Source organism: Mustela putorius, unplaced genomic scaffold (assembly GCF_011764305.1).
Source record: "Mustela putorius furo isolate JIRA1106 unplaced genomic scaffold, ASM1176430v1.1 tig00000585_pilon_pilon_pilon, whole genome shotgun sequence".
Classification (NCBI taxonomy): domain Eukaryota; kingdom Metazoa; phylum Chordata; class Mammalia; order Carnivora; family Mustelidae; genus Mustela; species Mustela putorius.
Genome location: NW_025421424.1, coordinates 9,485,960 through 9,507,804, shown reverse-complemented (window position 1 = coordinate 9,507,804; position 21,845 = coordinate 9,485,960). Strand labels below are relative to the sequence as shown.

Genomic DNA, 21,845 nt, shown 5'->3' with positions numbered 1-21,845 from the left:
AGGACAGCCACTAGCCCCTTGAAGCCATTAGTCCCCCCGGGGTGACTGGGGGGATGGTAGGGGATGAGGTGTGGAGCTTGGCAGGGACTCTAGGGACCAAGGCCTTAAAGAGCAGAGAGCAGATCAGGGGCTGGATTCTTCTCAAAGCCTCCAGAACTTGGCTCATTCAACTCTCTAGTGCTTGCCAGAAATGTGAGGGCTTGTGGGTTGACTGTGAGGGACAGCTAGGGACAGAGGGACTGTGAAAGACAGAGGGGTGTCAGTGTCCTCTAGAGCCCATCCTCCGGCATCGGGGTCCTCAAGCACCATTTCTGTGCTCACCCCCCTACCCCCCGCCTGCTGCCCTCTCCACACACACCCCCCACACACAATCCTCTATGAGAGAGTGTAAATTGCTTGTCCTTTGGCAAATAACAGCCCACCTGGCTTGTATTTTTACCACGTACAAAAACATTGTAGAGAAGACAATAGAGAAACCTGTCTTCTCTGATCCTTGCTATAGTCTGGTGAGGTAATAGGGTCAGGGTACACTCAGAAGAGGAAACCAAGCCCCAGTGAAAGTTTTTGTTTTTGTCATTTTCAATGGTTTAGCTCTGGTTCACATGGTTAGTGCCTAAACCAAAGGTCAGGCTGTCCAGTGAGAGCTTCTGCTGTGTTCTAGATGGTGTGTTACATTTTCTAAATCTGCAGCAGCCCTCCATTATCCCCATGGCATCGACAAGACAAATGAGGATCAGAGAGATCAAGCGACATCCTCAAGCTGACAGGGACAGAAATGGGTCTCCTGTCCTGTTGGACACTTCATCCAGTGCTTATTCCAAGGTACTGGCAGAAGTGACTTAACTGCTTTGCGGGGGTGTGGGGGACCTGAGGTGCGTTGAAAGCTGGAGATAGGCCCCTGTTCCCCAAAGTCACAAGCTGTGATTTTGCTTTTATGGAAGCCCTGTAGGAAATGGGTGACTTGGGAAAGATGGGGTGCCCCCTCCCTAGCGGGGAGCCAGGGGGATGTCATGGGGACAGAGCCAAACCAGGTCTCTATTCCTCTGAAGTTTGGGTTCAGGTCTCAACCTGAGGGGTGGGTACAGGGGATGTGCTTAGGGGGCCCTCTGGGAAAGAGGATCCCAGCCCTGAAGGGTTGGGAAGAGAAGAGAAGGAGGGAAAGCAGGCAGGCCCAGCAAAGACTCTTCCAGCTCCTGCTTAAGGGAACATCTAGAGACACGCTCTGGCCACAGAGCCACAGAGAAGCAGGTGGAGGCCTGAGCAGATGCCTGGGCCAATCAGGGGGGCCCTGTACCTGCCAGGGAAGTGGGCCAGGTGTGAGGCGGGGCTCCATGCCAGGGAGAGTATTAAATGAGCTTCCAGCTTATTTGCATGTCCTAATTAACCATAAAATGAGCCCCAGGGGCAGAATGAAGCTGTCAGTTTCCCTCTGCTTCCACTACCTCCCCCTCATCCGGCTGCTCCCCACCCCTACACCTCCCTGCATCACTTAGGTCCCAGGCACTCCCATTCACCTCTCCCCTCAGCTTCAGTGAAATACAGTCTCCATCCTGTCACAACAAAAGCCCAGAAAAAGAAGGAAAAGGAAAAGGTGGTGGTGGTGGTGGTGGTGGTGGTGGTGGTGGTGTGTGTGTGTGTGTGTGTAAATGAACTGGCCATAGCCTTTCATTAGCAAAGCATGACCTCGTGATGAGGGCATTACACCAGCCCAGTCAAGACCAGGGCAGAATTCCCCCCACGGACAGTGAGCATTCCATTTATTATCCATGCATGGATAATATGGGGAGGACAGGTTTTGTTGTTGTTCCTCTTGACTTGGCTTTTGGAGCAGAAAGGGACACTTCATGGGATAGTGAGAAAAACACAAGGCTGGAAGTCCATCGGGACCGTTTCAATCCCAGCTCTGCTGCGGTGACCTTGGGCAAGTTGCTCGACTTCTCTGAGCATCTCCATGTACAGTGAGAGGACCAGCAGCCACTCCCAGAGTGTGGTTGAGAAGGAAATAAGAATGCGAAGACGGCGGGTGCCTGATGCCTGTGAGTTCTGTTGGCGGCAAATGTCACTCCTGTTTTGTTCTGGCTCCGAGTTAAAGTGAGTTGTCATGCCCTTGGAACCCTTCTGGCCAACCGATGGGTTGGGAGTTGCTTCTTCTCACTGAACCCCTTGGGCTGGGAGCCGGGTCCTATTCCTTGCTGCTTTTAGGTCCTGTCTCAGTGCCTGGCATTGGGAGATGTTCAACAAAGTTTTGTTAAATGGGTCTGGATTGTGATGACCCTTCCACAGAACAGATGAGTCACAGATGAATGGCCAAGAGGGGACCTGGTTTCCTGTGGAATCATTCTGGATGGAGAGCTCGGTGACTTCACCACGGCCCAGTGGGAAGAATCTTCTCTCTCTCTCTCTCTCTCTCTCACACACACACACACACACACACACACTTGAACCCACACGCACCGCCCCACCCCCAGCAAGGCAGCCACAACTGGTGGGCTTTCCCCCAGCACTGAACTCCCCCAGTTTCCTGGGGAGACAAGAAGGATAAGCAGGGTCTCGCTCTTCCAGAAAGGGCTGGCTCACCCGGCAAACTCCAGGGAGAGTAGAAAAGGCCGTTTTGCAGCTGGACAATCCTGTTTCAAATCGTGGTTCTTCCATTCTCTAAAAAAGCCCCATCTGGGGAGCCTGGATGACCCCTAAGGGCTTCCACCCATCTACTGGGAAGGCAACCCTTCAGAGGGTCATTCTGCAGTTTGAAAGGCATGGTTCTGCACACTGCCTGGCAAAAAGCGAGCACTGGAGAAAATAAATAAAAATAGCACCTTCTGTCTGGTAGCCTCCGCCACCAAGAACTAAGCATCTCCCATGGGATTGAGTGGGGATCTGAGAGTGGCCCTCACTGGCCCCGACCCCAGCGGTGGAGCTGCTGTCCTAAGCCTCCTCCCTCCTCCATCTCAGTCTCCAGGGGTCCAGGATGCAGGAAGAGCCTTTCTTGTTATTTTTCTCCTCCAATTTGCTGTTAATGCTCCGAGGGCGGGAAGGCGGCTTGCCTCTAATTGCAGCTGTCACCCCCCATCAGGCGGAGGGGAGCTCAGCTGGGAGGGGCGAAGGGAGGGCTTGCAGGGCGGGCCCGGCCCAAACAGAGAGCCACATTGTCTCTTCCCAGCCAGCGGGCGTTCCCGGCGGGCTGGGAGCCCGGCAGCTCCCCGGGGAGCGCGGAGGGCCACGTGCGCCCCTCCAGGAAAACTCTAGGCGCCCCGGGCGGGCTCGGAGCGGAGCTGCCGCCCGCCCTGCCCTTCCCCTTTGCCGCCGCCGCCGCCGGCGGTCTGGTCCGGCGAGACGGGGGCCTCCGCGTCCAGGACGGAGGGAGGCCGCGGAGATGAGGCTAGGAATCCAAAACTAAGGGCGCGATTCGACGGGGCGCACCTTCGCCTTGCTGGGGGACCTCCGTGGGCTGTGTCCAAATGCGGGTTTGGTGCTGGAGGCGGGGTGCTGGGGAAGGCGCGCGTGGGACTCCAAGGCCCAGCGGCTGCCCTTCCGGCCAGCCCTGCACTGGCCTGCCTCCTGCCCGCAGGTGGCATATCAAGGCTGGCTTCCTTCCCTGGAAAATGGGATAATAACTGCCCTCCTTGCTTACTCCAAAGGAGACAGTGGATATGAAAAGGCTTTCCAACATTTAAAGTGCTTTACCAGTATCTTTCCTGTGCTTTTGAAAAAACATGGGGCTATCTCAAGCCCTCCTATAGGTACACTCCTTATTCAGCCCATTTGTCAGGACCGGGCTGAATGGGCTGAAATCTTAAATTTAGGCAACAGGGGGGGGGGGGAGGTTCCTCTCTATTGATCCCAGTTCCAGCAGGGCCTGGATTTCATGCCTGTGCCTGGGGCAGTGCTTCGCCAAGGAAGCCAATGGTTATAAGGGTGAGACCACAAAAGATAGGTCTTTACTGGGGGCCTCTTTGGGGAAGCCTGAGACCCCAGTGCCCTGATCCAAACAGAATGTTCAGCTGAGGTCTTTGGGGGCCCTGAAGGAATGTCAGGATTGCCTGGTCTCCTCTCCCTGCCAGTCATTGTCACCTGCAGCCCCAAAGTGAGCACTTGTCTCTCTCTCTCTGTGTCTCTCTTTCAGTCTAGGAGCCCTCCCCTCCCACCAGCCAGCCCCCACCACGGCCTCTCTCAGCCACACACCTGTCAGCCCTACTCCAGACACTCTTGCTGCTTCTCCCTCCTTTCTCAAGGAAAGGAACTCGGAGTCAGGCTTTTGAAAGCCACAGTGCCCACATGGCATCTTCCCAGGGCCCAGCACTGACACCTGGGCCCGTTGGGTTCAGTCAACTTTCTGTCTCTAGGACTCAGACCCAAACAGCTGTGTTAATATCAAAGCCAGAAGGTGAGGGTTCCAGGGCCTTGGGGCAGCTTGTGGAAGGACTTTCCCCCCTTCTGGGCTCTGCAGGGCCTGAGAAAGGGAAACGTCCAGAGCCCTTGGAATGGCTCCGCTTCTTGACTTTGTGTGAGCGGGCTGCCCTGGGCTCCGAGGCCGTGGGCGTCACCCAGCCCGGCTTCTCCTTCAGCAGCCTGTCTCGGTCAGGCCGCACACTGCGCAAGAATTTCCTAAAGATGTTTGCCGTGAGGGCAAACCTGCGGCCCAGCTCCCGGGGCGGGCCCTTCTCCCCTTTGGGCTCCCCCGCCTCTCCTTTCTCCCCACCCTTCTCCAGTTCTGGCAAGTCCAACCAGTTGCCCACGAGGTCCGCAAAAACGTTGTCGCCCAGCACCAGAGGTTGGCGGTTTCGGCCCCGGGACATCAACGTGGAGGTCCAGTCTTCCGGTTCCACCGGCTCTGGCCCCGGCCGGGCCCCGCTTCCATGCTCTGGTAGCTGTGCCCTGGCCAGGGGGTCCAGATCCCGCCCGCAGACACTCCTCTGGGATGTACACTTGGCGCTCAGAGAAGGTTGGTTGGAAGGGGAGCAGGCTGAAGGCCTGGCAGGGCCTCTGCCACCCTCCCATGGAGGGGGCTCGGGCTGCGTCTGGGGGCTTTCCGCACAGCCCCGGGCCGGACTCCCTCCGGAGATCTCCAGCTGTTCCAGTGCCGCCTGCACCTGGAGAAGCTTCAGTTCTTGCAGTGCCCCCATCATGCTGTTCATCTGATCCTGGAGGCCATCACCCACCTCCTTCATGGACATCTGCAGGCGAGAGGGAAAGTGCAGGCCCGTGAGCCGCGGGGGCTGGGGGAAGGGCTGCCCTTCACGGGCCGGAACCTAGACCCCCACTGCCCACACATGTACCGCCGCCCACTGACCCCACCTCCACCGGGCCCAGTGCAGAGCAGCTCGGAGCCGGGAGAGGAGGAATCTTAGCGCGGACACGGCTGGAGAACAGAAGGATGAACGGCAGCGAGCATGCTAAGGCAGACGCTGTCCTCAGTCACAGATTTGTGAATATAGATACACATGGGTCAGTTAAGCTGTCTTAAAGAAAAAATTTTTATTTATTTATTGACTTGAGAAAGAGGGAGAGCACAGAAGGAGTGGGAGAGGGAGAAGCAGACAACCCCATGGAGCAGGGCGCCTCGATGCAGGGGCTCGATCCCAGGACCCCGGGATCATGACCTGAGCCGAAGGCAGATGCTTCACTGACTGAGCCACCCAGGCCCCCCCAGCTGATCTGTCTTTAATCTCAACAACGAATCTGTGAGGTAGGGACTGGTCTTGTTGCCAAGTTACAGATGAGGAAGAAGAGGCACGGAAGTTGCTCAAGGTCACCTAGACGTAAGCGGTGGACCTGAGACCAGTTCGAGGGGAGCACGCGGTCGTGGTGGCCATCCTTGTCCTTTCATGTACTGTGTCCTCTTCTCCCCGAGCCTCCCCGAGATGATGACAATGATGATGGCCACGATGGTTTGCAAGACTTTACTATGTAACAGGAATTGAGCTAAGTGTTCTAGACCTGTCACCTCTTTGGATCTTCATATAAACCCTATGAGTTTGCTATTACTGCTCTCATTTTAACAAGTTAGCCCTTGGGGGTGTGTGTGTGTGTGTGTGTGTGAAGTAACCTGCCCAAAGTCACGCACGTCCAGCTCATGCTGCTGGGACTCCAACACAGGACGCCTCACTCCAAATGTTCTGACCCTAACTAGATGACCAAGCCTGCTTCAAGATGGTGGGGCTGGGGAGCTGGGCTTTGAGGCTACTCTGTCCTCCCCGAGGCAGTGGAGAAGGGTGGAAAGGGACATGAGGGCAAGAGAAGGAGCTCAGATTCCCAAAGATAAAGGGTAGGCTGGGGGCTTCCTTTCACTGCCATGCACATCTGGCCAGTCAGGAGAGAGAGCTGGCTTCCCACCGCTCTTCCCATCCCTTCTCTGCCCTCTGGACACCTGTCCTCCCTCAGCTGCTCTTAGACTTGGCTCCCGTGCTCTTCCTGCCTTCTCAGCTCAACTGGCTCCAAGGCTCGGGCCAAGAGTGGGGACACCGGAGGCCAGCTCCCCTGTCCCTTTGTGGGCGTCTAAGGCCCGGGTCCCAGGTGCCAGCTGGAAGGGACTGAGAGGCTGACTTGGGTGAGGGCCGAGATTGGAGGCTGGGCAGGGGATGCGTGGTCTGATAACATTCACAGTCCAAGCTGCCTTGGTCCCGCCAGCTCCCTCCCCAGATCTGCTCATGTTACCAACAGCAGCCTTCACGTGAGGGGACCATCTGTTTCTTAAGCCCCCCAGAGACCTGCTGGGATCGTCTTACCTCCCAGCCTGGTCCTAATGCACAGAACTAAGCCCAAGGGGCGGAGAGCTGGAGGGATTGGGCGCAGAGGGGCAGAGGCGCTCAGGACAGCACTGGCAGCTGACCCTCTTAGGCTCTGGGTCAAGCCCTCCCCTGTCCAACTCAGCCCTGGCGGGGGCAGGGCACCCCACCGGGCTCTCCTGAGCCAGCAGCACTGATGCCCAGAGGACTAACTGTCCCTGCTGGCAACCCTGGGATTTGCCAGATTGCCCTGGCGAGCAATTCTCCGTTTGAGTGGCGGCGACAGCAGTGAGAGATGCAGCGTGGGAGGTGGCCGTGCTTGCCGATGGCCCCTTGCTCTGACCTCTTTGGCTTCCAGCCTCCTGGCTCCTTCTCCTTCTGGAGCATCTGGGAGCACCCAGGGCAGAGTCCAAGCAGACCCTAAGCCTCAAACCAAACTCCTCCAGGTCTCCAACTGCAGACTGCTTCTCTGACTTCCCTTTTTCTGCCCCCTCCTTCATACCCTTTTCCTCCTCACCCCAACCGGGATGTCAGAGTCCCTTTTGGCTGTTCCACCCAGTGCCCCTATTCCTGTCCCCAGATGCCTCACATCTGCTTTTCTGTCTCCTGGAACGCAGAAGCCGCCTGGAAGGTCTTCCGGCCACCAGATCAGTCTTCCCAGCACGCTCCTGTGATCATGTCACTCAGAAGTATCTCTCTGTCCCCCACAGTGCTGTCAGAACCTTTTCAGGGACACAACTCAAATGTCCTTCCCTCGAGTGCTCTCTCCTCCCCGCCCTGGCATCCTCATATGGGTAAAGGCTCAGTTGTTCTCGAAACATTCATTGAGCATCTACCATCGAGGGCAGGGGTGGAGATCTACACACGGTTAGGTCTCCCCAGAACCTAGCTAGCATCTTGCCGCTGCCATATACCCAGAAAACAGAGTGAATACCCCTGAACGTCCCAAGTCATCTCCCCAGCCCTGCTGCCCTCAGGCAGTAACATACTCCACAGGGGGGCAAGTCAGGGATGTGGTTCAGGGCTTCATTTCACCAACTGGGCCAGGACTCTGAGCTTGCAGGCTTCCCTCCAGAAGGCTGGAATGCAGTCCAGGTCAGAGGCAGTGGGAGGAATGAAATGACCCCATTCAATCTCTTCCAGTATGGAAAAATCCCAAAGAAATAATGCTGACATTTTGTACGGTTTTCCAGTGAGAATGAATGTCTGCGTATGTATGAATTCGGGCCTGCCCATAAAACAGAGGCCCCATTTAAATGAACAGGAGGTGAAATTTTACCCCTATGGAAAACCATACTCTGCACTGGTTAAGGTCTTGGATTCCAGAGACAGATGGCACAGGGTTCAAATCCCAGCTCGGCCACATAGTAGAACCTGTGTGACCTGGACAGGCTATTTAAATTGTTTTTCGGTTTCTCTGTTCTTCCACATGGGAATAAGAGTTTCTGCCTCATACAGCTCTGGTCAGATGAGGCTTGGAGGTGAGTTCTGGTGGGTTATTGTAAGACTTCCTAAGAACGTCCAGAACACTTCTTCCTCAGTGGAGCTTAACACGTAGCAATAATAGGACTCCATTCATCTACCCGGTCCGATCAAGGAGAAACACGTCTCTTGTCCTGTCTCTTCTGCCCCACCCCTGCCCCCCACAGAGGGAGAACCGGAGAAGGAAAGGGAAGCCCCACATCCTCTTGTCCATTCTCAGGACGGCTTGGTTGGCCAGCCACAGTGCTGACACTGAGGGCAGAAGGCAGCTGTGAGAGGGAAGACCAGAGGAGAAGGAAGTGTGGGAAGTGGGGAGGGTCAGGGGAAGTGGGGAGGCCTGAGCATCAGCTGGGTCTTGACCGAGAGCAAGCTGCCTTTCCCAGCCCCAAGGGGAATGATGTCACCCAGGGAGAAAGAGCCAGAGGGCAAGCTACTGTCTTCTTCTGGGGCGTGGGACCTTCTCAGATCCCAGGGTTTCTCTTGCCTCGGGAACACAAGAGGGAGCAGTGTGGGCTAGGAGCAAAGGAGAGGGGCCAAATCAGAGAAGGTCCCAACTAGATATTATCGACACTAAATCCCAATCCCCAGACTGCGGGGGCTGAGTTCCTCTCTGGCCTCCCAGTGCCAAAGCCTCAGGTCCTTGCTCACGACAGGGACGCAATCCTGCCCAGCTTGTCCTCAGGGACCAGTTGGAAAAGTCCTTAGAGGGTCTAGTTGGTTCTGGTTAGTCTGAGCGAGAGTGGACCTAGCAGCCTGCCTTCTGTCCACCCCTAGTCATGCTCGCTGACGCGCACACATGCCAGAGCGGACCTGCTCCACCATCGGACATACTACCCCTAACAGCATACCCCAGAGATGGGTGGGGCTCTCCTTGCTGAGAAAGATCGTGAAGGTCTCACCACCCTCCTTGCAAGACCCTGTACCCTCACCAGCCATCTCCTGCCTCCTGACACTTCCAGGGCTTCAAAATGTTTCATCCTAAAACTTTTCTTTCATTTATTCATTTGTCAGTGAGAGAGAGAGAGAGCGAGCGAGCATAAGCAGGGGGAGCAGCAGACAGAAGGAGAAGCAGATTCCCCACCGAGCAAGGAGCCCGACTTGGGACCTGATCCCAGGACACTGGAATCATGACCTAAGCCAAAGGCAGGTGCTTTAACCAACTAAGCCACCCAGGCGTCCCCTCAAAGTTTTCTTCACCTCACGCTTCAGTGTCTCCCGATGCCGTTCACTCTTTCTGTGTGTGAGAGCTGGATGGCCCCTGGGCACCCCGCACGGGATCCAAGCTGCGTAGCTCAGAGGGGTCCAGCCGGCCGCCAAGTGACACGCTCTTTCCTCCCGCCTCGTCGGACCCCCACAGTTACTCTGGCAGACTGGGGACCCCACGGTACGGAGTGAGAAACGGGATCTGAGATGCTCATTCTCTCCACCGACGTCCTTCCCTAGACTGCCTCCACGGTTTTCACCACATCCGTGTAGGAACTCCTTCCCTACTTGATGGCACACGTACATCTGTTCATCTAAATAAACTGTCTTTAGGCAGGAACTTATACAAAATGCATATACTTGTCATAAACAGATGGTGACTACCTAAAACTACAAGGTTTTCATCGAAGCCTCGCGTAATGTCACCCAGAGGGCCTCCGGTGCAAAGGCGGATCTGTGGCCCGGGGTTTGAGGCATCTTCATGGGAGGACTGGAACCCCAAGCCTGGCCCTCTTACTCCAGGCCCATGGGCTCCTTGTGCCATCATGATGTGGCTTCTCAGCCCCGTGGGGCTGTTGTGAGAAAAAACCAGGGTAGTCAACGTGACATGCAAAGCACATTATCATCCCTTGGGGAGGAAGCGCACGAAGCCTTGGAGGGGCTCCAAGACCCAATTCAGCTGCTTTCCCCTGACGGCGCCTCTTCACTGAATCATCTGAAGGAAGAAGGGCCGTCTGTCTGGAGCTGAAGGGGAAGACATCCCTAGCAAGTAGACCCCACCATCCTTGACCTGCAGCATTGTGCCCTCCAGGGCTAGGTCAGCTGCCCATGAACAGCACCATCCCCCTTGGCGCTCGCTGGGCCTTTTATGATATGGGAGGCGTGGCGATGGGAAAGTGACACCCGCATCCTCGGCAACCTTCCCAAGCCCTCTCCTAGGCCCCTGATGGATCCCACAGCTGTGCCCTCCAACCGTCCATCTCACGCCCTCTCCCAGCTCAGCCGGAATCCTTTGACACAGGCTCCGGCTTTGCCCGTGGACCTGGCAGTGCGCCCTGCCTCACTCCCCCCACCCCCATGACTCACAAGACCCCCACACAGATCCTTTCAGTCCCTCTGGAAGCTACAAGGAGGTTCAGGGCCGGAAATGGGAAAAGCCCTGCTTTTGCCAAGTGGCCCATTCTCCAGGCCAGTGAATAGGGACCTTCACAGTCCCCTGTTCTTGGCTGCAATGAGCAACAGGAAGGTAAAGAAGAAACTGTGCCAAAAGCTGGAGGAGGGCGGAGGGTAGAGAATGAAGGAAGTGTGAAATGGATGAGCCCACTCTCGGCTGAACCATCTACAGGGGGCCATCGGCTCGGGCAAGAGGCAGACATGTGAAGAGAGGGTCCCAATGCCGCCTCCCCTGACCAGCTTGAGCTCCTCTCCACTGCAGGCAGTCCACTCACAACCTCCAGAAGCTACCTTCCTTTTCTCCTTTTCCAGTTCAGGCCTTCCTACTCCCCTGGATGGGCTCTGCGATCACCACCTAACCCAGCCTCCTGCCTCGGGTTCCTCCCCCCTCCCCTCCACCCCATACCACACACCTCTTAGATGCCAGAGCCCGACTTTCATCCTGCTTCTCCCAAAGCCCACAGAGAAGGGCAGGCTGTTTAGCACGGCACTCAAGGCCCCCATAGGCTATTCACAACAACACTCTCAGCCCTGTTGCTCACTGTTCCTCTGCACGTACCCTATGTCCTAGCTAAAGCTTCTGTCATCTTCAAACATCCCTCCCTTTCCATCGGTGCTTTTCGTTCCTGTTGCTTCATTGTCTGCCTGGAATGCTGTTTTTCTCCTGGTCACCTCCCTGCTGATCCCTCAAGGTCAAGCTCAAATACTCCCTCTCTACAGAGTTTTCCCTGATACCCTGGCTGGAGATAATTCCCCCCTTCTCGGGGCACTGCCCCTGTGCCTCTATGTAGCAGGCAGCCTCTATTTTTGTACTGAACATATGCCTACACGTACTGGGTAAGAGTCGAAGTTCTGCCTTCTGAATGGCTGGGTTTGAAGCCTTGCTCTGTCACTTACCAGTTCTATGACCTTGGCCAAGTCACTTGACCACCTCATGTCTCATCTGTGGAATGGGAATAATGGAAGTACAACTTCTTTGAGTTGCTTTGGCAATTAAACGACATAATCTATTACATGCCTGGCGTATGGATAAGGGTTAACGTCAGCACATGTTGTTATTATTATTACTTCCCTGATTGAACAGCGGGTTCTTCGGAGGCAGGATCTCTGTCTGTTCGTATTTGTGACCATGGTGCTAGAGTCTGGTCAGGTGCTTTAAACACTGGATGAGCTCAGTTAATGTGTCCTGTGAATAAGTGACTCACGCACACCAGCCTGATCCATCTGTCAGGACAGTTAGCACTGTGTTACGTGCTAAGGACAGATAGCCGCTATTTAATCTCCGCGGTGGCTCTATAAAGCAGGTATTTTAAAAAGCCTGCTTTAGAGACACCTGGGTGGCTCAGCCAGTTAAACATCTGCCTTCGGCTCAGGTCATGATCCCCAGGTCCTGGGATCCAGCCCCACATTGGGCTCCCTGCTCTAGTGGAGCCTACTTCTCCCTCTGCCCCTCTTCCAGCTTGTGCTTTCTCTCTCTCTCTCAAATAAGTAAATAAAAATCTTAAAAAAATTTGTTTTAATTTTAAAAACCTGTTTTACAGATGAGAAAACCAAGGCACAGGGAGTTAAGTAATCTGCCCCACGGTCACACTCCTCCCTCACTGACCCTACCGTGTTCTTCACCCTAGATCTAAACATCAAAGGAGGTGACATTAGGAGATTCTTGGCAAAAGCTTTTTTCTGCCTCAGGAAATTTGCTCTTTGGTCCCAAGAGCTGAAGGCTGTTCCTACTGTATCTCTTCTGTCACTTTCTTTTATCTTGCCTTTAGGCCCTGGTCTGCTTCTGCATGTCAGAACCTCTTGAACTTGTGGCCACTAGTGGCTAGATAAATGCCTTCTAGGAATACTGAGTTGTCCTAGAAGGACTTTCTCCAGCCCCAGAGAAGTCCCTCTGCTGCTCCATCATGCCTCAGCTAGGACAGGCATTCCAGGAATCAGCCTCCATCAACCTTCCCCTCCTCCAGGAAGCCTTCCTGGCTTGGCTGGACTTCATGAGCCCCCATCACTCAGCCTTTGCACACTCTATTTGCTCTACACTGGTATTGACTCATGAGGAACAGCCTGTGAGCATCTTACATCTGCTTCTTCTGTGTTCTTGTGTCTACCCCCATTTGTTGGAAGCCCTCAAGGGAGCAATGTGTAAGAACAGCTGGTCCCAAGGCCTTGTGTTCATGCAGGACCCCTCTCTGGTGGCTGGAGAGGAGAAAGGTATGTTCTCTGCTGAGTTGTGGCAGCCCCGACCCCCTCATACTAATAAAGAAGTGTGTCAGCTGCTGCTACTCTCCTGCCCTCATTTCATCCCTAAAACGGACCCCAGTCCCCTTCCAGGAGGGAGGAAAGGGCCAGTCCTCTAGGCATCAACCTAACTGAGCCAGGATTCCCAAACACTTTGCCTCCCCGCAGGGCTCACTTGTTAGAGTGCAATTTTCTGCTCCGAGAAATTGAGAAATTCTGCCACTTTGGTTTTCAGGAACACACTCTTCTTGTCTAGATTTTCTGCGCCAAGGACAGGGCCAGGGTGCAGGAGGGGGACCCAGAACACCCTTGACAAAAATAATGTCACAACTTGTTAATGCTTCCTTCTCCAGTTACCCAGTGTCTGTAGGACACACACTTCTTGAAGGGATTTGCTGGCATAAATGCATGTAGAACTTGACCAGTATTGCATGTGTGCATTCCTGGGCATATACCAACTTAAGGCAAAGCCAGGCAACACACAGTGCTCCTCAGTGGCAGGGAAGAATCTGCCCGAAATAAACACACAGGCCCCACCGCCTGCCACCACCCTCAAAAGCTCATGACATAAAACGCCTGTATGCCTTTCCCACCCCCTTGCTGACCTGGGGTATAAACAAACAAACTCTTCCTATCCTAGTCACAACCAAGCTGCACTGAAGTCAATCCCCACAGTCCTCAGAGGAGCCAGAGGGCTGAGCCTGGGCTAACTCAGCTCTACTTTCTTCTTCATTCCCATTGGGGAAACTGAGGCACTGAGATTTTGTTCAGCTACCTAAGCACTGGGCTGAGGTGTTGGGGAGTAAAGGGAACTCTAATACCTCTGCCTGTCACTGCTCTGTCTCATTTCTGGGCAGCCAGGCATGGGGGGGAGGAGGAAGGGCAGCATGGGGGTAGGGAAGGGGGAGGGGGAGGGTGCCGAGCTCTCCCATCTGAGTGTCATTCTGGGCCCCAGGCCAGGCATTTGGCTTCCTCTCCAAGAGAGTCAAAGGCTGATGCTGCTCAGACAAAGGGCCAAATGAAAGCTAATGGAGAGCTCGGTGACTTCAGCCTCTCCCCTTCCTCCTTGCGGGGACTGGGGGGCTCAAGTCCTTGGCAGGAGAGGGTGCAAATCAAGACCTGGAGCGCAGTTCAGTGCAGATTCCTATTTGCCTTTTTTTATTCTCCTGGCATCCTCAGACTATCTTCCTCCCCTCACCCCCTCCCACCTAGGGTGCTATAAAAAATGCAAATCAGTAGGATTTTAAAATTCAAGCCTATGCCAGGAACACCCACAAACCCTCTATTAAGGCAGATCCTGAGGTGGGTGGTGTGGTCCCAGATTCCAAGCATAAAAAGAGGACTCTATTAGATTCTTTTTTCAACATGGGCCTTGGACTTCAGACATGATCTGTGATGACTTCAGACATGATCTGTGATGACCTTGACCTTTCTGATCTTGGACAAATGAATGGGAAGAGTCAGAATTATATATGCGTGGGCTGGGCCTGACCATCCCAAATGGACACGGGAAGCACGAGAGAACCAGCATGGGAAGGGCCAGGGTGGAGACTATTCTGTCCCACACCTAAGCAGCATTTCTCTGGATAACTTTCCCATCTGAGTGTTACCACAAAAAGGGCTTGAAGAGGAAGTTCCAGAGAAGTGACCATTGCCCTGAGAAGGCAGACGCTGGAGTGGGACAGGAAGAGCGCCTGCGAGCCTTGACCAGGAAGCATCAGTGAGAACACCTGCTCTGCAAGCTTCCCTCCCCTCAAACTGGCCCCAGATACAGCTGCCAACTTTGGAGGGGTGGGGGTGGGGTAGTGTAGAGTTTGCAGGAGCTGGAGAGGATGTCATGGAATCTGGAGAGCCACGGATCCAGGTCTGCTGTTGAGAGCCTGGGTGCCCCTGGCTCTGTAAAGAAGGAAGAAAGAAGAGGGGAGAAAAGTGAGACCGAGGAGAGGTCCACTCCAAGAGAAACTAAAAGGAACAAAAAGAGGTAGAGGCAAAGGAACAGGAGGGAATCGGATTGAGAGAAAGGTGGGCCTGGGGGCCAAGGTGGGGCAGGGCGTGCATAACTGCGTGAATTCGGGTGGTTGCAGGAACAAGAAAGATGGCAGGTGTGTGTACAGGGTGGGGTGGTATATCAAGTCGGTGAGAATCAACCTAACAGAGCTTTGGAGGCACCCATTCCCCTACTTGGGTGATACCCGGTTCCCAGCCCCAGCTCCTTCTCCTGACCCCTGCACCCCTCGCCTCCGCAAGCTCCTTCCGCACTCCCCACGCCCAGCCCTGACATCTGGCGGGGCCCCCGCAGCTCCGCTTGCGATCTGCCAGGCGGCGCCCCTCCTCCGGCGCGGGGCCCTCCCCCGCCCTTCCAGCTGCCAACACCCCCTCCCTGCTGGCAGACAAGCCCAGGCAGACAGCCGGCCCGGCCTGCCCCCGCAGCCGCGCCAGCTCTGCCAAGCCCGGCGGGGCTGGGGGCCCCAGGCGGTGCCAGCTCCCCGCGAGCCAGCGGTCCCCAGCCGCCCTCCGGCCCGCGAGCGCCCGGCCCTGCTCCCGGCGCCCAGCCAGCCCCGAGGGGAGACCCCAAGCGGTCCCAGCAGCCGCCCATCTGGGAGTGCGCCCCCCGTGTCTGCCGCGCCTTCTCTGGGCGCATTTCAGTCTGGGTTTGGGTCGCTCGGTCTCCGTCACTCGTTCGTGTCTGCCTCGCTCTCTCAAATCTTTGCTCCAAGTTTCCTCGCGGCCCTTGCCCTCGGAACAGGCCCTGCCCTCAGCCTGCCCGCCCCCTCCTCGCCGGCCTTCCTCCGCCCTCGCACTCCCGGCTCCCCGGCCCGCGGCGGGGGCCAGGTGCGGTCCGGGCGGAGCAGTCCCCCGGACCCCGGCGTCGGCGCCGCGCTTACCAGCTCCTGTTTGAGGCGGCGCAAATAGCAGTCCATTTCCCTGCTCTCTTCCTCGTGCGCCCATTTGCCGGGCTCGGCTCCGCAAGAGCGTCCCCGGGTGGGAACAGCGGTCCCGGGCCCCCGCGCCCCGCTCCTCTCGCAGCGCGGAGCAGAGCCGAGCCCCGGCGCCCAGGCCCGGACTTAGAGCAGCTTCCCCGGCTCTGGCGGCGCGCGGTCCGTGCGGGGGGCGGAGGAAAAGTGGGGCAGCCTATGAGAATTCAGGGGGGATGCCTTCAGCCAATGAGATGGGCGCACCGGGGGCGCGGGCTGGGCGGCGGCTAGGGGACCCTGCGGCGGGCAGAGGCACGGGGCTAGGGCAGCTGCGACTGGGGGCTGGCCGGGTGACACCTGGTCCGCGTAAGCACGGCGGGGGGTATCGTGACGCCAGACTGTACCGACGTCCCCCAACAGAGCACGTGATCCCCGTTTGTCATAAAGAGAGAGCACCGTCTTATGCGCGCGGGCGCTGGGTAGCGGTCTCAGTAAGAGGCCGAGTGCCTTAGTTTCTTTCAACCTTGTTTCCCAAACTCCGATTAGAAAAGGAACATCCTCCAGCCAAGCAGCCAATCAGCAGCCCTTTTGAACTCTGGAAGTGTGCTGGAAGTCTGGAAGTTTGGGTGTACTTCACTTCCTAGTGTAGGGTCCCTCCAGCCCCACGCCTCACCGGTGGAGCTGAAGAGCCACTGTTAGGTCCATTCGCTTATTTAACTAACACATGACCGAAGCAGAGGCTCTGCTATATTCCCCGCCAAGTGTGTTAAGTCTGGGGATACTGAATGAAGAAGACAGGGAAGGTCTCTGCTCTCGAAAACAGGCATGGGGGGAGGGGTAGCGAGGGATAGGGTAGGTTAAAATAAACACGGTAATCTCAGGTAGTGATTCTTGGTGAAAAAAAAGGGAGGGGGACAGGGTCATAGGATGGGGGCTGCCCTCGATTGGGCGGGCAAGGAGGGGATGAATAGCCCCTCTCTTCCCCAGTACTCCTCCAGCGTCAGTTATCCCGACTGTTGCTCTAGGGAGGAGGACGCAAAGTCGCTCGATTCTATTCAGTGGACAGGGCCCTAGTCCGAGCCGAAGCCGGAGCCGGAGCCGGAGCTGGGGCAGGTGGACCTGAGAGGGGCCGCAAGCCGGCCGGGTGCCCCTTCGCTCGGAGCTCCGGACCCGCCACACCAGCCGCCGCGCACAGCCGGATTGCGGGTCCCTCCCAGTGCCTAGGCGCCGCGCCACCCTCCCCGCCCCACCCCAACTCGCCCCGACCCCCGAGAGCTGGTGTTGCAGGACCCCAGTGTAATTAGGGTGATCAGCGACGTGTTATTTCAAGATAATTAACGGGAGAAAGTTTGTCCCAGACAGAATTGGGGGTCTCTGTGACAGAACCGTGCAGACGCGGGAGAAGGGACAGAGAAAGCAGGTGCTGCGGTCATTCCCATCTTTGTCAGCAAAGAGTGCCGCCCCGGCTCCCTATTGAAAGGCGAGAGAGAGGCGGGGAGGATAAAAATGAACATCATCAGAAACGAAGACTTCGCAGAGTCCATTTGGATGCTTCCACTTAACCTCGGGTCCTCACTTACAGGGGATTTTGCCCCTGTCTTTCAGTCCCCTGAGTGCTCCCCCCACCCACCCCGCCTTTTGGATGAAGCTGCAGCAGCGGTAGCAGATGGTTCCAGAAAAGAAAGTAGAGGAGTAGGTGAGTCAAAACCAGGTCCAAAATCTGTGTCTCGATGACGGCTTCCAAGCCCAGGGACCCGCGTTTCCTCTGCGGTCCCTGCTCAGGATTCCACGTGGGTCACGAAATCCGGGGGACCTCAGGGTGGAGCTCAGAAGCTACTCAGTTCCCAAGTTGCAGAGCCTGACATTCCATTTCCTTCCTCTTTCCAGGTCCGTGAGTCCCGCCCCGTGGGTCCACACAGTGCTGTGCTCGTTGCAGTTTGGAGCCAGAGATCCCCAAGGCGGGTCTTTCCGTGGTACCCCAGGCGTGCTCACCGTGGGAGCCACCCCCAAGGACTGAGCAGCAGGGCCCCCAGACTGGCTGAACCTTTTCTGGAGTTGAATCTTCTGGGATGGAGGCAGAAAGGGGCACTTGGCCACTATCATAATCTACAATCTTCCACAGGGAGAAACACCACCAAAGGTTCCCCCACCCCTGTAGGCCTTGCTCACTCTTAGAGCTCCAGGGCCCACCAGTGGCAGCTATAGAAGGCAGTGAGTGAACAAACATTTGTGGTTCGGGGTAGAAATAGTCTTTAGAGTCAAGTTTAAGCCACAGTTTTGCCATCCCTGAGGGCTCCTGGACTGGAATCCTCTTGGAGGTTAAGAGGGCGGCTGCAGTTCACACTCCAAGAGATGCAGGCTGATCTCCTGTAAGAACCTTAGACTGAGTGATTGACCTCCCTAGACTGCTGACAGCACACTCTGACTTGCACAAATGCTTCCTTTTAACAGGCCCCAGTTTCCCTTGTGTGTAGTTCAACCTCTGTGAGCCTAACACTTTTCTACTCCTTATGAAACTCTACTTTGACAATTATCTGTGATGTAGTCAGGACAAGAGGAATCCATCTCAGAGATGAAGAATATATTGTTAGCAAAGCCAGACTGTATTCCATCCACTTTATATATATGTATATAAAATAAAATCCCTTAAAGTGTATACATCTACATATATATATATAGATGTATATGTATATGTATATAGATGTATATACATATAGATGTATATACTTTAAAGGATTTTATTTCTTTGACAGAGAGATCACAAGTAGGCGGAGCAGCAGGCAGAGAGAAGGAGGGAAGCCAGCTCCCTGCTGAGCAGAGAGCTTTATTCAGGGCTCGATCCCAGGACCGTGAGACCATGATCTGATCCAATGACAGAGGCTTAACCTATTGAGCCACCCAGGTGCCCCTATACATTTTAATTGAAGTATAGTTGACATATAATATGTTAGTTTCAGGTGTATGACATAGTGACGCGACAGTTATATACATTATGAAATCCATCTACTTTTTAAAATTTTTATATTTATTTTAATTTATATTTTATATATTTTTATATTTTATATATATTTATATATTTTATATTTTCATTAGCATATAACATATAATGTATTATAATATATATGTATATAATATATATAATGTATTATAATGTATTATTAGCCCCAGGGGTACAGGTCTGTGAATCATCAGGTTTACACACTTCACAACACTCACCATAGCACATACCCTCCCCAATGTCCATAACCCAGCCACCCTCTCTGTATGTCCCCATTCCCCAGTAACCCTCAATTTGTTTTGTGAGACTAAGAGTCTCTTATGGTGTGTCTCCCTCCCGATCCCATCTTGTTTCATTTTTCCTTCCCTACCTCCCAAAACTCCCCCACGTTGCCTCTCAAATTCCTCATATCAGGGAGATCATATGATAATTGTCTTTCTCTGATGGACTTATTTTGCTCAGTGTAATACCCTCTAGTTCCATCCACGTCGTCGCAAATAGCAAGATTTCATTTCTTTTGATGGCTGCAAAAATCCATCTACCTTTAAAGGCAAGGAGATGGCAAGAGAAAAAAAATTGATGACTGTGATCCCAGTGCAGGGCTCCAAAGAGAGGTTTCAGACGAGTCAGAGATACTAGTACTGTGTGGTTCCCACAGGGTTTTGGACGAAAATGGCTGGTGGACTCTTAAGTCCTTTCATGACGTTGGGCCATTGCAAACTTGCCCTGAGAAGGCTGGTGTTGCACGAGGGTGTGAGGGTGTATCTCTTACCTTGCTTCTGAAGAGATAGTTCTGTCCTTGGGGCAGAGTAGGAGGCAGGAGCAGGAAAAAGGACTGCTGCTTACATTTTTCTTTTTTTTTTCCTTCTTTTTTTTTTTTTAAAGGTATAAGTGGTAGAGGATAAAGCTTGTTGCCATAGTTATATAAACATGGGTAAATACTACTCGGCTGAGGGTGGGGGATGGGGGGCATGATTCATTTTTGCTGAAGAAGAATCACATAGTTCCACCTCCTCTCTCCTGCACCCCGGAACCCAGCCTGGAGGGAGGAAGAAATTATCTCATTTGAAAATTAAAGAATATGTCAAAGGTCTGAGCTTAGCTGTGAATATATACTTTCTCAAAGCCATCCAGAGCTGGGATGGAACCCTCAGAAAGGCAGCTCAGCATTTGCCCCCTGCCGGTGGGATTGGTGGGGTGGGTTCTTTTCCTGAGGGAAAGAGTGCAGCTCCTGGAAACCGGTGTCTTAAGGGTGTCAAACTCACGGGGTTCGCCCAGCCTAGTCAGGGCGGGTGGCCTCCTCTGTCCTGCTGCCAAAGCCTGGAGGTCCTGGCACCAGTGACTGAGCGCAAAGGGAGAGGCAGAACTAGTTGTGTCCCAATAGATCTCACATCCTAAACGAAACAATGGAAACCCTGCTGTTCTGGCTCCGCATCCTGTGGCCCCCACCTGGAGGTCCCCACCCACCACGTCTCAGCAATCTCTGGAAGGGGCATCCCTGGGTGAGGCAGTGCCCATCTCCCTTGGCAGCGGAGGAACCAAGGAGCTCATCTGGAGGTGAGGAAAGACATGGGGCCACACACAGTCTGGAAACCCCATCATAACATATGCTCCTCAGAGTGGGTTCCATATCCCTGCTGCCCTCCTGCCTCCACACCCTGGGCCTGCCGACAGCCCTCATCCTGAACCCCCTCCCCGATCCCCCCACACCTTCAGAGCATCAACAGGAAAGGCTGACCCTAGAGATAAACGTGTGCTGTTGGAATGTGTTCAGATAGCACTGCGAAACCGCTGCTCTCCGCAGGCAGAGGACCTTGCCTGGCAGGCAGGCCCGGAGGTACTGAGCAGAGACTGTGCATCTGTGCGTGAACAGAATGCATCAGGATGGTGCTGGGTGAGGAGCCCAGGGTGCTGGGCTCCTCCCTTTCATGCAATCCCAATTCCAGGCGGGACAACAGAGGGACCAAGTCGCCAATATGTTAGGAGGACTCTAGGTTCTAGAGGAAGGGTTCACTTTGGATTTCAATTGAAAGATATTTTGACTGTCTGGAGGAATCGAAGAGTCTAGTTGTGAAAAAAAAAAATTCCTTAGCTTTCATGTCTTCAAACATGGGGTGCCATTCTCCCCACTTACAGACAGAGCAACTGAGGCCCGAAGAGACTGGTCTGTTTGGTGGTGGAACAAAGTCTTCTGGTTCCCTCTTTCTACTACCTACTCTGGGGAAAGCAGGAGGGATGTGTCCCAGGGATGGGTTCCCGGAGATGACTAGAGCTACTGAGAGAGCGAGCCCTGGAGCCCACCTCCCGCCCCCACCCCCACTTGTCCACAAACCCCACCATCGATTTACGTAGTGCCAGCCTAGGTACCAACCTTAGCCTTAGCTTCTCCATCGAGTCACCTGCCTGCAAGACCAGGCCATCGGTCTTGCAGGTGCTGAAACTTCTTCGAGGGGCACGGAAGGAAGGTTTTGGAGGAAGAAATAGCAGTGTAGTACTTTGGGAAAACTCCAGGTGTGAATGGGCCTTCTCTCTTGAACAACTCAGAGGGAGTCGACTAGTACAAATTCAGACTCATCCAAATAATGAACCATAATTGAGACCAATCCAAATGTGGGCGGCTACCGAGCCCTATTTTGGCATTATTGGCAACTATGGGTCTTGTGCTAATGGTGCCTAAGCAATGGCCTCATTGCTACTTGGGAAGCAAATAGTTCTATTTTGCAAACATTTACTGGATGAGCAAATATTTTTCAACTGTGAAGAACACTTGAAGAATGTCTGGGCATGGCTAAGGGACACTGGTAGAGGTACACTGCACGGAAAAGGAGAGGGACTCGTTCTCAGCACTCTTCTGGGGACATTCTGCTACCGCCGATGACTGGAATCCCGGTGCTGGCTTCTCTGTCACCTTCCCTCCAGTGGCCTGCCACTCACAGTGAGCGCTCATTTCATTACCAGGCTGCATACCCCCCCAGCCAGCTTCAGGTAGCTGTGAGCAAAAACCAGGAGTTGGCAGCCTGCCAGGAGAGACTTGTTAGCAAGCCAGAAAGAAGGCTACCTGCTTCTCCTTCTGAGGCTATGGGGCCAGAAGAAAAAGAGGTCACGTCTCAGGGT

At 54.5% G+C, this 21,845-nt stretch overlaps 1 protein-coding gene across 1 annotated transcript; it reads right to left on the bottom strand.

Annotated features, from left to right (window-relative positions):
* Positions 1 to 388: 388 nt before the first annotated feature.
* INKA2 (inka box actin regulator 2) lies at positions 389 to 16,083 on the bottom strand. The gene is made up of 2 exons (XM_004769777.3): positions 15,704 to 16,083; positions 389 to 5,174 (listed from the first exon to the last, which is right to left on the bottom strand). Exons 1-2 carry the CDS (start codon positions 15,737 to 15,739, stop codon positions 4,347 to 4,349), a joined length of 864 nt encoding a protein of 287 aa, XP_004769834.1. The 5' UTR covers positions 15,740 to 16,083; the 3' UTR covers positions 389 to 4,346.
* Between the last annotated feature and the right edge of the window lie 5,762 nt (positions 16,084 to 21,845).

Coding starts and splice junctions, on each gene's coding strand:
- INKA2 (XM_004769777.3), bottom strand. CDS start 15,739: ATGGACTGCTATTTGCGCCGCCTCAAACAGGAGCTG. Junction 5,175..15,703: donor GCCGCCTCAAACAGGAGCTG/GTAAGCGCGGCG, acceptor TCTCGCCTGCAG/ATGTCCATGAAGGAGGTGGG.